General features: G+C 39.2%; 1 protein-coding gene across 1 annotated transcript; it reads right to left on the bottom strand.

Annotated features, from left to right (window-relative positions):
* Positions 1-338: 338 nt before the first annotated feature.
* On the bottom strand, positions 339-17,708 carry LOC124117775 (glucose-6-phosphate exchanger SLC37A4-like). Its single transcript, XM_046479785.2, has 11 exons — positions 17,513-17,708; positions 11,386-11,563; positions 10,326-10,463; positions 9,177-9,271; positions 8,484-8,619; positions 7,485-7,592; positions 6,586-6,744; positions 5,605-5,690; positions 5,204-5,311; positions 2,392-2,530; positions 339-1,208 (listed from the first exon to the last, which is right to left on the bottom strand). Exons 2-11 carry the CDS (start codon positions 11,522-11,524, stop codon positions 1,021-1,023), a joined length of 1,296 nt encoding a protein of 431 aa, XP_046335741.1. The 5' UTR covers positions 11,525-11,563; positions 17,513-17,708; the 3' UTR covers positions 339-1,020.
* Positions 17,709-17,982: the final 274 nt, after the last annotated feature.

Genomic DNA, 17,982 nt, shown 5'->3' with positions numbered 1-17,982 from the left:
CAATTAGAAAGCAGCTTTCTTGAGCTTTTACAGCATTTGTTTCAACCTGGCGCCTTCCATTTCAGACTACGCTTAAAAGATATGTTGACACAGTTCTCTATTAAAATTTTGGAAAGTGAACAAACGGAATTCCGGAATATCTAATATATGGTTGAGATTGTATGGCAGTGCTTCCCACGTACTGTGAAACGCCTCCTCCATTCAAATGTTTATCCCACGGAAGCGAGAGAAAGATGATAATTTTAATGGAATCAGTCGTACAGGCCATAAATATCATTCGGAATACCCCGTGTTAACATTTTCGAGGATTAGAAAACACAATCCGACTGTCACTTTCATGATCTGGTAAGCGACGCTTTGATTGGTCGGATGAAAGGTCGTTCTGACGTGACCCATAATGGGATGCCCTCAGATCTTTGTTTAGCGGAAGCGAGAACTAAGATCTGATTTTAATGAGATTGACTTTGGTATGGCAACATGGAATGTATGGAACATTGTCACAGTTACCAAAAAAGTCTGGACTGGCAACTTTTATTATGAATTCTTGCCAGTCCTCCAGTCTGGCTTGAAAATATCTGAATTTAAAACACTGCTTTAATACTGTAAACTGATAATGAGCTTGGGTAGCTGACAAGGTCTCACACACAAAACAATGATTCCATAGTGAAGTTTTTTGCAATGGATGACAGACATCATCAGGAATCCAGAGAATCACGATTTCATTGAATATATAGAATTTCAAGCTGAAGTTATGGTAAATATTGTGTTTGTCTCAATGAGCATGTCAAAACAATGATGAGATTGGAGCCTAACTAGGATCAATATTTGTTTTAGCTTTTATTTGAAAATAACTTGATTACTAAACTCCTCATCTTGTCTTTTCAATCCGATTCAAGAACTGTTTCTGTTTAGATGTAAACACATTCACTATTCATTTATCTGGATAATTAACATCTGAATGTAAAATATGCTGAATGATATTCTGACTGAGATGTGTAATAAAACAACGATGACATCACTTCAGTTTGTTTTCTTCTCCTCGGCATTATCAACTTCTTCCTGTTCTGATGGCGGACTGAATGGCCACTGACTGAAGTAGGCAAGCAACGCTGACCCCATGGATAGATAACCAAGGACGATGAACGATGCATGCCAGTTGTAGAACCTTGCAATCAGACTAAGAGGAAGGCCTGATGCTACAATACCCACTGCAACAGAAACAATGGAGAGGTGAAGTGAATTGAGGTAATGTCTCGTTCAATATTATTACACTTATACAGCAACATGCATGCATGTGTGGCTGCTTGTAATACCCGGACTGATTCTGGTTTTATAGCCCACTGAGATACTATGCTGCAGTTTTAACATGAATACCCCACTCAGACACAGTATACTAACTCGGCGCCGAACCAGTCCTTGTTTTATTCCCTTAATGCTGAGCACCAGGCAGGATAACAACAAGTACCATCTTTTAACATCTTTTGATATGACATTGTCAGGGATTGATCCCCCGACCTACTCAGAGGCGGTCAAATGAATGAGTGAATCAGCTGGGATTAACATTATTGTTGTTGTATCAGCTTTGTGTGGGAGTAAGCCAAAAGTGATGCATGTCTTGGACGTTTACCACTATGAGCACGGGTATTGTGCTGACAAACAAAGGATTATAAGCAGGAGCCAGGCCGACCAAAGAGAAGCAACTCTGTACAGCTAACTGCAGTGTCTTACACAAATGAGCCACAGGTGAAACATAACTGTGTCTACTAAAACAGAATTCAAATGCAGCAAAAAGCTTCATGAACAAGACTGCACCAGGCAAGCAACTTTTGGGTATGTTGACTACTATCAGCCATGTCACACTAAAGGCCCCTCACAATGGGCACTTCATAGCTGTATCATTAAAGTTATTCATAACTTGGAAAACACATTTTTGATTGATCAGACCTTATAAGTCAACAACGTATTGAACTTATTATTCGCTGTTAGACTCTATTTTTGAATAAAAAAGTGCAACAAAATGCTGATCAGAAGCACAAGTGTCTCCGGCAATAAACAACTTAATGACTATTTCTACCTTTCCAGATTAATTATTTGTACAGTTTGTGAATCCTCAAATACAAACAGCAGCCTTAGAAATTCATTTTTTAAAGACTAGTTTAGAGGACGAGTATAAAGACTAGTTTAAAGTTTATTTTAATATACCTCAGAGTTGTAGCTAGTCCTTCTTGAACAAGGCAAAAATGTTGTAGCAAAATTAAAGCATTGAGAACTCATATACAACTAGTCAATTGGGACAAACAGCACTGGATTTTTACTTGCCCTCAGCACAATTCAGTAGTTTTGGGCTATCAGACTGGTGTGAATTTTGAAGGCTGAAAGAGAGTTACTCACGGTTAGAAGCAAGGGCTGCAATAGAATGAGCTGTTCCCTCCATGCGAGATGGAGCTGTTTCCATGGATGTGACTCCAAACATGGCTGTGGCACCATACAGTCCAAAGCCAATACCAAACCCTAGGGCACTCACCCAAAACTGCAAAGCAATTTCAGCAAAATAAACAATTCAGCAATTCAACTTAGAGATAATTTAGGGAAAACAACTTCATTATTTACTGTAAAGGTGATGTTTCGGTATAGATCCTTATACCGTTGTCAAGCAAGGCTTATCTCCACTTTGTCATCGATCAATTTCTAAGTAATGCCTATCAAACAATTCGACTCAGCAATTCATTCATACAATATCTCTTAAAGGATACGTCCATCTGTGCCAAACACACTTGTATCATGTTAAGTATTGAAATCAAGTGTTTCCCAATGAGTCACCGGGGCAAGTGATGAAGTAACGGTTCACTGAACACATGGTTTGTTTCATCGAATGTCGCCCATCGGTTGCTGCACATGCTATCATATTTATGGTGGTTAAACGAGCCAATTTTAAGCAGGGGTACAGGTACAACATATTTGATTAATGCAACTAAAAAGAGTTTTGTAAGTCGGTTCACAACCTCAAATTCAGTCTTGGTGAGAGTAGAAAGACCTCAGGGGACCCTTGGTCTGATTTTTAACCTATCCACCTCAAGTCTTACTACTTCCACCAAGACCAAGTCTGAGATCCCTTACTTACAGACTGCCATGATAGATGCAGGGATAGATCTAGGATGTATATATTCTCTAGCCGACTGAAGTGGCTAGAATTTTTGGTGATAATTTTGGACATATGGGTAATTGAATAGGAAATACATGCACTGTCAATTTGTTCAAAGAGTGTTATTACCTTTGATTTAACATGAAATGTCTTATTACATGGAGTCTACATGGAAGGAAAGAATTAAGGGAGCTCATGAATTCGAAGAAAAACTCAGTTTACCACCAAGGAGAAATACATTGACCACAACAATAACGAGGTGTCACAATACTGAACGTTAGTAACGTGTGTGACCCCCAAGACTCTGGACAACTGCCTGGGCATGTATATTGCTCTGTATGAGATTCCTGAAGAGCTAATAACGTTCTTTGACATGATGATTAAGAACATCCCAAAGATGTGCAATGGGGCTCAAGTCGGAACATCTGGCAGGCCAGGACAGCAGCATATCCATGGAGACCTTAGCACTGTGAGGATGGATGTTGTCCTGTTGAAATTCAAACAATTGCCCCGCCCTGGGTGCAAACGACCCTGCTATCAAGGCAAATGAGGCCAGTCTTGATGTCAAACGTGATCCCGCTCCACACCATCGGATGCCATACCACCATACCCACTTGAATTGTAAACATTGGTCATTCTGATTTCTGCCACAGGAAAACGACTTTTGAGGCCAGCCAATTCGAGGCAATTACAGACCATACGTTTGCTAAATATTATGCTCTAAACACAGGGTAACTTGTGAAGAGGATTTAAAGCAATCCTGTAAAGTGATGAGCCTTCTTTGGCAATGGTTGTTTTGGGCTTCGGTCCACAACCACGTCTCATCACAATGTCCCCTGTTTGCCAGTCATGATACCACAATGACGTTTGACAACGCACACATGCCTTGTCCCTATGTTTACCTGCACCACATCTTTGATACATGATTTCCATGTGCATGTTTCATTGCTGTGTTTAGTCACACTGAGTGCAGTGGTATGTTTACACTGTTGATAGTTGGGATGTTCCCATACCCAAGGCTTCATGAATTATGTGCTTGCTTATTTTTTTCTATCTGTATATTTATGAAAAATCTTGAAGACAGCCTCTTATGTGAAGGTCGAGTGTTATTAACCTACTGAAGATAACAGTGTCTTCAGAAATGACAACTAGACTTACTTTCGGTGAGTCCTCCTGAACACAGTACATGTACTACTACTCTGACAACTTGACTTACTTTAGGTAAGTCCTGAACATACCACATGTACCACTACCCTGATAACTAGACTTACTTAAGGTTAGTCCTAAACATACCACATGTACCACTACCCTGACAACTAGACTTACTTTAGGTAAGTCCTGAACATACCACATGTACCACTACCCTGACAACTTGACTTACCTTAGGTGTGTCCCCCTGAACACAGTACATGTACCACTACCCTGACAACTAGACTTACTTTAGGTAAGTCCTGAACATACCACATGTACCACTACCCTGAAAACTTGACTTACCTTAGGTGTGTCCCCCTGAACACAGTACATGTACTACTACCCTGACAACTTGACTTACCTTAGGTGTGTCCCCCTGAACACAGTACATGTACCACTACCCTGACAACTAGACTTACTTTAGGTAAGTCCTGAACATACCACATGTACCACTACCCTGAAAACTTGACTTACCTTAGGTGTGTCCCCCTGAACACAGTACATGTACTACTACCCTGACAACTTGACTTACCTTAGGTGTGTCCCCCTGAACACAGTACATGTACTACTACCCTGACAACTTGACTTACTTTAGGTGTGTCCCCCTGAACACAGTACATGTACTACTACCCTGACAACTTGACTTACTTTAGGTAAGTCCTGAACATACCACATGTACCACTACCCTGACAACTTGACTTACTTTAGGTAAGTCCTGAACATACCACATGTACCACTACCCTGATAACTAGACTTACTTAAGGTTAGTCCTAAACATACCACATGTACCACTACCCTGACAACTAGACTTACTTTAGGTAGGTTCTATTGAGCCTAGTACAGGTACTACTACTCTGTCACTTGACTTACTTTAGGCGAGTCCGCCTGAACGTAGTACAGCAACAGGTAGATACACACAGCTGTCATCCAGGTAAACCACAACACCACCTTGAGACGTGGATTCACCTGCCATCCTTTCTGTAACAAACAGTAGCATCAGTCTGAGTAAATTCACTCAAGCACTGAAACAAAGTAGTTGTCTATGACACCTACAAGAAGTCTGAGAAGGTTTGGAATACAATTGTGTCTGCCCGGAGAGTGGAAAGTTGGTGGTTTGATCCCTGGCCTCCCTGGTATTTGTTGTTACCCGATATGGATAAAACAAGGCCTGGTCGGCTTAGTCAGTTTGCTGCTATCATCCTGAACAAGATGTTAAACCCAATCTCTCCTCGCCTCACATCTCACAATCCAACATGGTATCTCATACTAACCTTATAAACCAAATAATCCGATATGTAGCCTGCCAGTACAGATCCCACAATTCCACCAACTTCCTGGCTGCTTGTGAAAGCACTTCCTGTAAGACAATGAAAACACCCTATATGTTCTTCAGTGAAACCTTGTGAAACTGTTGCTGTTGATGACTAACTTTACATCAATGGGAGAACATGTGCATGTCCAAGAAAGGAATCCACTTCTCTCAAACAAAGGATAATTTGACATGGTATTGATGATCCCTGGGATTTTACTGTATGTAGTGTTGATAACTAAAGTCACTTGAAATATTTCATCACATGATGGCATCTTCTCTCATCAAAGCATGATATAAGTTTGAGTTTCATAAATTTATTTGAAGCCTAGCAATCGTTTATATTGAATGTGGCATCTGCACCAAAAATAGAGTTTGCCTATTTATTTATGTTTGTGTACTTATTCTGACATAGATGTAATTTTCATTTCATTTACAGGAAAATAACTTATAATTGTTAAATCCATGGTCTTAACCATAGATTGTTTTGGCCTTAAGCATTGAATGTTATTGCCTTAAACATTAATTGTTATGGAACTTAACCATTGATTGCTATTGTCTTTTCAATGAAATGTCTCATTTTCAAGACAAGGCATCAACATTCGAGTCATCTTTGGTTTAAGCCTTGATTCATGTGTGTCACCAGACCCGTGAAGATTCCAGGGTAGAATAGATCTTCAGCAACCCATGCTTGCCGTAAAAGGTGACTATGCTTGTCGTAAAAGGCGACTAATTGGATCAGGTGGTCAGGCTCGCTAACTTCGTTGATGCATGTCATTGATACCAATTGCGTGGATCGATGCTCATGATATTAATCACTGGATTGTCTGGTCCAGACTCGATTATTTACAGACCGCCGTCATATAGCTGGAATATTGCTGAGTGCGGCGTTAAACAACAAACCAACCAACCAATCCTAAAATTATGTTCATGTAAACTATACCAATAAATGATGGTTGCCCCTTCTCCTCTATGAGATAGAGCTGGCCCCAGTCGTTACATCCGCCACGTATGAAGGAGACAATCCAGTAGTTGATGCAGACCATCACATACAACGGACAGCGGAACAACACCGGCAGACGAGACTTCTGCTGCGCTAATGCTGGCAATTACAAGAAGCATATCTCTACATGAACATCATGCATACATATATATATATATATATATATATATAGAGAGAGATATATATATAGATAGATATATATCTATCTATATATCTATATATATATATATATATATATATATATGGAGCACAGTTTCTGGGTCTATATGTTCATCATTAACTGTCTTGTAATTATCCAAACAAATTGGCAGACCGGCCTGTACTGACATTCATACATTAGAGAGCTGAGTTTCCTTACCGAGAATACACCATGACAACGATGTCAAATCAGTGACACCATTCAGGGCAATAATGAAACAGAAGCCCTGCCCATTCTATTATGAGCTGATCAGGAAACAGTAGTCCGCAAGTGGGCATGGCTTTTTTTCAGTTCATAAAAGTACAAAGTATATATTTGGCAATATCCACCTTTTTTTAATTTGACATTGCACTACTTAAGTAATAATTCAATTGAAAAATAAATCCATCATGAAGGAAAATAATTTATGCATTGTGACAAAGATCATGGGTTAGAAATAGGGATCAGAAGGATCTGAATTGATCCAGGACAAGTGCAAATTTACTTTCCAACAAAAACAGTTCACTTGCCCTCATGACCTTAACGTCCTTAATTTGGTCCCTACAAATCCAAACATGAGCCAGTTCATATGCTGACATGTCTAAATGTTGCACAAGTGAAATTGTTTGCATATGTATGCCTATCCTATAAAGTTACTTACAGAAATCTTTGAGTTTGGGAGCATCGGGTCTAGCACTTGGTTCACTGCCCGGGGGATAGTCCTGCAGCAGCAGCAGACACACCCCAGAAAAACACATCGCCATCAAACCTGCAACATGAAAGACGCAATGGGGAAAACACATCGCCATCAAACCTGCAACCCTGCAACATACAATAGGGCAAATACATAGCCAGCATGCGATGCAATGATTCTATCTGCCCCCCTGATGCATTTATTCTATCTGCCTCCCTGGTGCAATGATTCTATCTGCCCACCTGATACATTTATTCTTTCTGCCTCCCCGGTGCAATGATTCTATCTGCCCACCTGATGCAATGATTCTATCTGCCCACCTGATGCAATTATTCTATCCGCCCACCTGATGTAAGGATTCCTTCTGCCCACCTGATACAATGATTCTGCCCTCCTGATGCAAGGATTCCATCTGCCCACCTGATGCAAGGATTCTATATGCCCACCTGATGTAATGATTCCATCCACCCACCTGATGTAATGATTCCATCCGCCCACCTGATGCAATGTTTCGATCTGCCCACCTGATGCAATGATTCAATCTGCCCACCTAATGCAATGAATCAATCTGCCCATCCGATGCAATGATTCTATCCGCCCACCTGATGCAATGATTCTATCTGCCCACCTGATGCAATGATTCTATCTGCCCATCCGATGCAATGATTCCATCTGCCCACCTGATGCAATTATTCTATCTGCCCACCTGATGCAATTATTCTATCCGCCCACCTGATACAATGATTCTATCCATGCACCTGAGGCAATGATTCCATCTGCCAACCTGATGCAAGGATTCTATATGCCCACCTGATGTAATAATTCCATCTGCCAACCTGATGCAATGATTCTATCCGCCCACCTGAGGCAATGATTCTATATGCCCACCTGATGTAATGATTCCATCTGCCCACCTGATGCAATGATTCTATCTGCCCACCTGATACAATGATTCCATCTGCCCACCTGATGCAATGATTCCTATCCTCCAGCCGTGCGAGGTAACAAGGGCTGCTGACACCAGTGGACCCACGGTGCCAGCAGTGTTCATTGACGTAGACAGTATGCTCCACCACGTGCCAAACTGATCCGGAGAGAACCACTGCAATAGTAACAATGTCCGTTCTAACAGGAATCAGTCTCTTCATCTTCCATGCTCAGTAATAATTATTTTAATTTAAAAGACATCTATGGCATAATTTATTTCTCCCTATTGATGTTTTCCATTTTCATTAAAGTTATTGGTATATGTTATTTTAGAAAAAAAATAAATATCCACAGTATTTTAAAACATTTTTGAACAATGTTTTACTGTTTATTCAAATGTCAGACATGTAGTTCAGGCCTTGACTGTACAGTAGCTCTGAAACCATGGCAATGTACTGCTCTGTTCTTACTACTTTTGCTAGTGCAAAGCTACAAAACCGTCCTACTAGCCTTTAGTTCTTATAACATCTAATGCCTTCACAAGCTCCATTAGAGAACACCAAATAAAAAACAAACTCTCTAAAAATACACTTAACAATGCATCAATTTCAATTACAAATATATCAAAGATAAAGAGGTTTGAAAAACTTAAATATAATAGAAAGCAATGGGTCTTTGACAATATCTCAAATTCTTCTGCCCATTGCCAGTCGACACCTGAATATAGCCTACCCGTTTAATGAGCACAGCACAGGCCGGCCAGCCTGTCCCCTGTACTATACCATTGAGGAACCAGATGACTGTGAACATCATCCATGAGTTGAACACTGCAATACACAATAATGACAACAAGGTTCATACAAACATGAGACACTTAAATTCAAGGCATTTTCAAGACTTTCAACTGTCCCTTTCAAGGCTTTTTTATTTGGGTTATTAGTCTTACTTCTTTAAATCCAGCATACCAGATATCAGTCGTAAGACCTAAGAGTGAGTGAGTGAGTAAGGTTTTACGCCGCTTTTAGCAATATTCCAGCAATAGCACGGCGGGGGACACCAGAAATGGGCTTCCCACATTGTGCCCATGTCGGGAATCGAACCCGGGTCTTCGGCATGACGAGCGAACGCTTTAACCACTAGGCTACCCGACCGCCCTGTAAGACCTAAGAAGCAGCATGAACATCACAACTTTTCCAACAAGATATATTTTCACAACCAACAAATAAAATAAATTAAGCAATAAATATTACTACTTTCAAAAACAAGCATATGTAATTTTGTACTAATTCAGGTTCTTCAAGCTATTTTGGTGATTTTCAAAGCTTTTCAAGGTTGACACTAAAAATCAAGGCTTTTGAAAAGGGACCTTTAAATGTAAGGCCTTTTCAAGCCTGTACAAATCCTACACAATACATATTTGAAAAATTGTAGTAAATACTTGAAACATGCAGTAGTATTAGGCCATGAGAAATCAGTCAAGCCAGTCAATCAGTCAGTTCAATCCTGCTGTGAGAACAACGTGATGACAATCTGTCACTTTAGCTACAAGTCCAAAGATTGAGTCTAGTACCATTCTGTTAGACCTAGTTAGCTCCGCTCATGATTGTCCATATAATAACACTAAATCTGCTGCAAATTGTGCCGAAAACCAAGTTTAGGCAAGTATACTCAAAGGTTTTGGAACAGACTGATCAATAGTTTAGATGCCGGTAATCTGTAAAAATTCTGGGTTTGTTTTTTGTTCTTTGAATATCAAGACTGTCTAGATTTTAGGGATTTAGGAATAATTTCTTTTTCTGCTTCAATGTCTACTGAGAAAAAATCCCAGAAGTTGTGAGGAATGAGCTGTGTTTTGGTGTGACTACTGCAGCAAGTACTCACCTGTAAATATGACGGCAGTGAGTCCGGTGAAGAACAGTCCCGCAGCAAACAGGAAGGTGGGGCTGTAGAAGTCGACCATGATGCCGCTGATGAACTTGCTCACCATGTAGCCGAACATCTGACTGCTCACTATCAAACCTGGACAAATACCTCAGTTATTAGATTATCAAAATGGCAAACGGATACATTCGGATTCATGTTCCAACTCCAAAAAATACTTGTTTAAGAAGGGATAAGCCATGCAAACCAGTGCTTGATAACATGATCAACAATCCACCTAGTTGTATGGGGTACTTCTGCCTTCAGTGAGACAAGCATGGGTGACTTCTCCCATGAAATTCCAACAGTGAGACAAGCATGGGGTACTTCTCTTGTGAAGTCCCCACAGTGAGACAAGCATGGGGTACTTCAGTGAGACAAGCATGTAGTACTTCTCCCGTGAAGTCCCAACAGTGAGACAAGCATGGGATACTTCTGCCCTGAAGTCCCCACAGTGAGACAAGCATGGGGTACTTTTCTTGTGAAGTCCCCACAGTGAGACAACCACATGGTACTTCTACCATGAAGTCCCAACAGTGAGACAAGCATGGGTTATTCAGGACCTACTCTCCCCAGAATTCCCATTGGAAGCCAAGCATGGAATACTGGGGATCCATTCTGTTGTTCCCACAGGGGAGCCATTAGAGACATACAAGCCCTGAAATCCCAATGAGGACATAAGAAAGGGTCACTATGGACTTATTGTACCCCAGAATCCCCACTGGGAGAAAAGCATGGGGTATAGGGGATCTATTCTGCCTTGAAATCCAAAAGCATAGAGTCAGTGGGGATTTATCCTGTCCCTGCAATTCTCAGGGGAGACGAAGTGTACTCTGCGCAAGATTCCCAATGGGGAGATAACATGTAATGTTCAGAACCTATCCTGCTCCTGCAGGGAGACTAGTACGCTCAGCATGGTCACTGGGGACCGATTCATCCCAAGAATCCTCAAGGGGAGACAATCATGTTGAATTGGGGAATTATTGTATTACTGAATCCTGGGGTCTATTGATGAACTTACCTAGCTGGCTCTTCTCTAAGACATCTTCCTCCATGATGGCAGGTGTGGAGAAGGAGAAGGACTTCCTCACATAGACAAACAGCATGTAGCCCACATAGAGGCTTGAGAACATGACCATCTGCTGGCAGTATGTCACCATGGTGAACGGGTGGGGCTCAACAATGGGGAATTTTCAACACTGAATGATAGAGAAAAAAACACATAAGGGATATTATATTTTGTAAAAGTGCTTTCTACAGCATTTCTTTGAAAGCTTTCAAGGCTCCCAGCAAAACATTCTGAGTTAGTGAGGGAGCAAGTTTGGCATAGCGCCACTTTGAACAGTTTGTTGTTTAACACCGCACTCAGCAATATGCCACCTATATGACAGCAGTCTGTAAATAATCAAGTCTGGACCAGAAAATCCAGTGATTGATATCGTGAGCATCAATCAATCCAATTCTGATACGATGACATGCATCAACCAAGTCAGTGAGCCTGACCACCCGATCCCTTTAGTCGCCTATTACGACAAGCAAAGTCGCCTCTTAGGACAAGGATGGGTTGCTGAAGACCTATTCTAAGCTGGATCTTCACGGGTTCTTTGAACAGTAATAGGTTCGAGGAACTGAGCATATATAGATCATATATAAAAGGGAAAAGGAAAAGGTGCATATTTATTTTAATGTAATTTCTTTGAGAAGGGAATTTGCTCAAAAACATTTAATTTCAACAGGACATGTTCAAGGCATGTTTTCTTTTTTCAAGGCCTTTACAAGGTGGCTTCTAAGTTCAAAGGCTTACGACTCAAAATACGATTGCCATGATTTAATGAAATGAGGTTTAACTTCATGTAAAGGATTTTTGCACTTACATTGCAACGTGCATGTATGCATTTGTTTGAATGCTTGTGCCATGTGCAGTAGTCTGGACTTAAGCCGTGTTAGCTCACTGAAATACCATGCCACAGTTTAACGTGAATACCCCACTCAGACACAATATATTGACTCCAAGACGACCAGTTTTAATCCCTTTAATGCACTCAGCCAGGCAGGTTAACAACAAGTACAACCTTTTATCTTCTTAAGTTGTGATGCAGCCAGGGATCAAACTACCGACCTTCTGCAGTATTTAGCAATGCAATATGAACATCCTCTAAGTTTTCAGTTTAAAACATATACAAGTATGTACACTACCACATCTCAATCAATCGATAACTAACAGATACATCTAGACATCTGCATCATCTGACAACTGTAAGTGTAGTTATTGACACTATCAGTTTCAAACTTTCAAAAACCTGTACATCATAAAAGTAATACAGAGGTACTGGAGCTCACCTTGCTAAGAAAGGAAATGTTGCCACTAAAACCATGTAAACCATTAGTAAACAGGTAATTAGGGTTGGCAAAAAAAGATCGATAATTGGAATTATCGTTGATGGGAAGAAATATGAAAAAACGAGATATGAAAATTGTGTTATCGATAATATCTTACATAAACTATTGTGATGAAATAAAGTTTAGATTTACCAAAACAGACTTGTTATTGTCAATAACGTCAATTGCTGAAGATGGAAGGTAACTTTTTTTGTTATATCTCCAAATGTTCAAAAAGTAATCCCTGCATAAGTGTAACACCACTCACCAGTGGAGTGAAATATCTTCATTTCTTTCAGAACTTTTTGTGTGTATTTTCTCAAAGATACTTCTCTGATATTTATCGATAATTAATCGATATTTAGTTAATGATTATCAACCTCTATGATCTGTATTGATAGTCAGCCCTACAGGTCATACAGTTGATATATGCTGTAGACACACATTCATAAAGATTACCATGAGTACGATGAACTAAATCAAAAGAAAAGAATAATGTTCTTTACTTCATTTTCAGGATTTGGCATTTTATTGTTTTGGTCAGATGGTAAAGATTAAAAAAACTATAACAAGGCTGAAATGAGTCACCTATACAATGAGATTACAATCTGCAAATTGTATCGATACATAATACGGTGAACTCATTTATAACCAACTGACAGATATAATGAACCTACTTTTGGGTCCCTGCCATTTGCTGCATATATGTTTAAAATGAACTGTGGTCATAAGAAACTAAAATAAGGGGTCCATTTGAGTTTGTTATAACTCTAGTTTACTGTACTTCATACAGGGCTCCAGATAAAAAAAAATGTAGCCATTCAGTTTATGCTCACTTCTTATCATTCAGTTTGGGTATTGATAGTCATATCTGGGTATTGGATATTAGGTTTTCCTTTGTTCTATCAAAATTAGAAAACCTTCTCTCAACTTGCCTATGACATTGTAAATCATGATAAATATCTTTTCTATCATGAGTGAGTTTGGTTTAACAATATTCCAGTTATATTGCGGCGTGTCAGCTTAATGTGGGAGGAAAGCCCAAAGTGATGCAGGTCTCAGTCATTTACCACTTTGGTGGAACCCACGAGCACGGGTATGGTGCTGACAAACCTAGAAACATAATCAGGGCGAGCCGGGATTCGAACCCACAATCATAGGTTCCTGGCATGCCCAAGGGACACAACATCTCTTCTATCAAGGAAAAGGGGTTCTCTTCATGATTGTTTTTTAGATGCAGAGACTTATCTAGGATTCCACACCAAGTGCCTTTGTTTTAATGTTTTATTTTAATAAATTCTGAGAAAATGGGAAATGTTTAATTGAATTTGGGAAGGTTTACTGTCATTAACTGCAGACTTAGGGCCGAATATCGGCCTCTGAATGTGTCTCGAAAAATCTCTACAGATGTTTGAAGTGATCAGAGACTATACTTTGCATTTTATCCATTACTGTTTTAATATTTAAAGTTATTATAGTTAAAGTTTGTTGTTGTGCAAGCTATTTTTCTGTTCAATTCAAAATAGAAACATATTTGGAAGTACCTCCATTGAAATAAATTAACTGATGCCAAGTCAAAATTAAAGCAGTAAGGAATATCATTTAAGTGGTTTACATAACTGACAATATTTACTGACAAAATTCATATTATTCTACCAAACATCAAAATGAAAAGACTATAATAACAGTAAGTTTCTCCAGCTTGTCAATCAAGAGTACTTTGGACGACAATCTAAAACACTACAACCCGTAATGCAACATCAATAACCCATATGTGAGAAGATGGCCTAAAAATGTAGTGAACTACCTAAAACCATAAGTTACAATGACCCCTATCACAGCCAGGTCAGAGACCCATGAAGATACAGGGTAGAATAGGTCTTCAGCAACCCATGTCTGCTGTAAACCTGTCGAATCAATGAATTTGTACAGTCAGCAACATAGTTTACTTTACCTCATCTGACACTGACTGATAAGCAGATGTGTACATAATGCTGTAATACTGTCTTGCTGCAGCTGATGCCACAACACTGTGTCAGTGTCATTGGAATAGTTTGCAGGGCAATTTATGCACAAAACCAATTACCTACATAATTGTCTGACATAGAAACACCTCACCAATAAAAGAAGCATCTGTCAAATGAAATATCAAAATGCAAACGTCTATTTTAAAAACGTTTCTCCAAAATGTTCTATAAGGGTGTATTTACAGATTGTTTTATCCATAATTAGATTCTTCTAAAAGTGGGAAGTTTTTACACATACTTATACATCTCTGTCCAATTGTTACACATTAATAAAAATTAAAACAAGATGATGCATGACTTCACAAGGAAGGTTTGTACAAGCATCAAGCCTAGCATTGCTTAATATGCTTATGAATTGGTGTCAAAGGGACAGGACATCAACCTGTCAACCTGTCTGCAAACTACCAAAGCATCATATTGTAATCTAGGCTTTGATAATCACTAATCTCATCAAGGTGGCAATGAGTATTTGTAATTCATCTGTAAGAAAAACACACAAGCTGATTCTTCAATTTGCCTCTAATAAAAAAGCATTTCTGAAGCCAGAGCTCTACCGTTTTGGTTTGAGGATTGCATCATGTGACGTCACACTCAGAAATTATTTCATGCATAATTAAAAACACAGAACCGTTGACCCTAACATCAATAATGTGACCTATCCTATGAATCTTGCACAAAAGGAAATAGTTCTGATTTCAACCATCAAACTCCTCCAATAAAGTTCACTTCAATTCTAAATGTTCCATTGCATTTCGTGCACCTCTTGTAATCTGCAAAAGAATTGTATCCGCCGTACTGCTAATTTTGGACAAGGCATTTATACCAATTGCCAGGTTCATTTTTGCATTTTACCCTTTGCATATTTATTCGGGCTGCAACAAATACAGTATGAGGTGAATACCATTTGTATCAAGAAAATAGGGTAACAAATACAAATATTAATTCACAAATGCAATAACAAGTCAGCAGTGTATTATTTGTTATATTCAGTGAAACAATAAGAAAATAAATTATTTGAAATGGTTTGTTAGTTATTAACATATTATACATTTATATACTGCACTTATCCAGGTACTAGTATCTGCTCAAATGAGACAATGACCAGTGACCACAATACTGTTAAATTAAATATCATAAAAGTGTTGTCTTTGAGTGAGTGAGTGAGTGAGTGAGTGAGTGAGTGAGTGAGTGAGTGAGTGAGTGAGTGAGTGAGTGAGTGAGTGAGTGAGTGAGTGAGTGAGTGAGTGAGTGAGTGAGTGAGTGAGTGAGTATGGTTTTACGCCGCTTTTAGCAATATTCACGGCGGGGGACACCAGAAATGGGCTTCACATATTGTACCCATGTCGGGAATCGAACCCGGGTCTTCGGCGTGACGAGCGAACGCTTTAACCACTAGGCTACCCGACCGCCCCGTGTTGTCTTTGAAATCTATGCATATAATATGTTCTTATGGACCTTTTTATGTACACGGTATGTAAATGCACATGATTTATAAATATTTGATTCTAGTGGCCAAGGATAATGAATTCAATTCATGAATGGATACAGTTCAATTCACCGAATACACAAGTGAATCGTAACAGCCCTAATATTTACCAAAGAAAATATGGTGAAACATTTTCCAAGTGCAGGACTATATATAGTGAGAAACAGCCTGGAATCAATTTCATGTCTATGGTCTAAATGCAATTAGTGACTTGCACAAATGTGAGACAATGTTTTCTTTCCTCATCTACAGGGTTATCCTGTATTGCCAGATAATGACATATGCATGATATGAGTCAGCCTGGTACTTTTATGTGACGTCTTGAATCAACTTGCTATAAAGCTTAAACTTGAGAGCCAAACTTATTCCCTATTCAAATGACCTATTTTCTTGGCATGCAGAACGACTATGATTATGTTTCTGGGCTTGTCAGCCCCATACATGTGCTCATGGGTTTCACCAAGGTGGTAAATGTCAAAGACCTGCATCACTTCAGGATTTCCTCCAACATCAAGTTGACATGCTGTGATATAACTGGAATATTGTTCAAAGCCGTATAAATCCAACTCACTCACTCCTTTCTTGTCAATTGGCATGCAAGCATGGCTCGGCAGAAGTACCAATATGCAGCTGCAATGGGTAACATGAAGGGGTGCCACGCCCACCCCATACCTGTCCCCTTTTTGCTTCAATCTAAACATTTATAAGTCAAAACATTTACGACAGCTGAACTAACCCATTTGGTAGTATGTTTACACATAATGCCACTTCGATACACAAATTGAATAGCAGATTATTTCAATACTTGTGTATATCTACAGAGACCATATAATAGATTATTATCTATTATATGGTCTCTGATATCTAGCATTTCTCGCATTACCATGAATATCCTATATCAACTTTTCTTCACAAAATTTACTTCTCCTTTAAAAAAAATCTGTATATGTGCTTGAGTTCCTGTTGTAATATGGCAACCGATCACAATGGTAAAAGAAATGTTCTGTTGAAGCGTTGGTCCAGAAAACATGGCAAAGAACGCCATAATAGCAATAATACTAAATATAAGGGATAATTTTGTTAATATCTACCGTTACTAGACATAATAAAATGCTGACGCCCCTTTTTATGATACTGATACTGAGTAACTTAATACATTTATTAAGCATTTCGGAATAAACTAAAACTGGATCTAGTCTGAATGTTGAGAAATACCAACAGAATCCCACTCAGTGAATCCCCCCCACATGTCTTACCAGCTCTCAAACACTATCTACGTGTCGTCATCCGCAACTCGGTCCTCTTTACAACATCATATATCGTGAAAACTCAGGCAGTGCAAAAGTACATATACTTCATAAGAACAAATGTAAACAACCAAAACGTCAACTCAAGATAAACAACACGCACTACCGGCAATAAACTGGTTTCACTGTTGGAACGCGACACAAGATTAGCGCCTCTATTGATTTTGGTAGACAAGAGCCCAGTCAAAACAGACACGGAGTTACCTCCCTTTAAAGGGGGCGTAACTTGTACATTTGATTTACTAACTGCGCCACTAAAAAATTACGCTGTGTTGATTGTTTTCCTAATTTGTCATTTCCATAATGGATATAAGTGAAATACATTTCTTCAATGTTATTTAAAACGAACACATGAATCGATTAACTATTCTGCCTCCTTCTTTAGGTAACTGTTCGTCTGATCGTGGTTATACATTTAT

Source organism: Haliotis rufescens, unplaced genomic scaffold, assembly GCF_023055435.1.
Source record: "Haliotis rufescens isolate VD_foot unplaced genomic scaffold, xgHalRufe1.0.p SCAF_6, whole genome shotgun sequence".
Taxonomy (NCBI): domain Eukaryota; kingdom Metazoa; phylum Mollusca; class Gastropoda; order Lepetellida; family Haliotidae; genus Haliotis; species Haliotis rufescens.
The sequence above is the reverse complement of the archived record's forward strand: the minus strand, read 5'-3'. Positions and strand labels throughout refer to the sequence as shown.

Coding starts and splice junctions, on each gene's coding strand:
- LOC124117775 (XM_046479785.2), bottom strand. CDS start 11,524: ATGGTGACATACTGCCAGCAGATGGTCATGTTCTCAAGCCTCTATGTG. Junction 5,691..6,585: donor GGGGCAACCATCATTTATTG/GTATAGTTTACA, acceptor ATTGTCTTACAG/GAAGTGCTTTCACAAGCAGC. Junction 2,531..5,203: donor TTCAGGCGGACTCGCCTAAA/GTAAGTCAAGTG, acceptor ATTGCTTTGCAG/TTTTGGGTGAGTGCCCTAGG.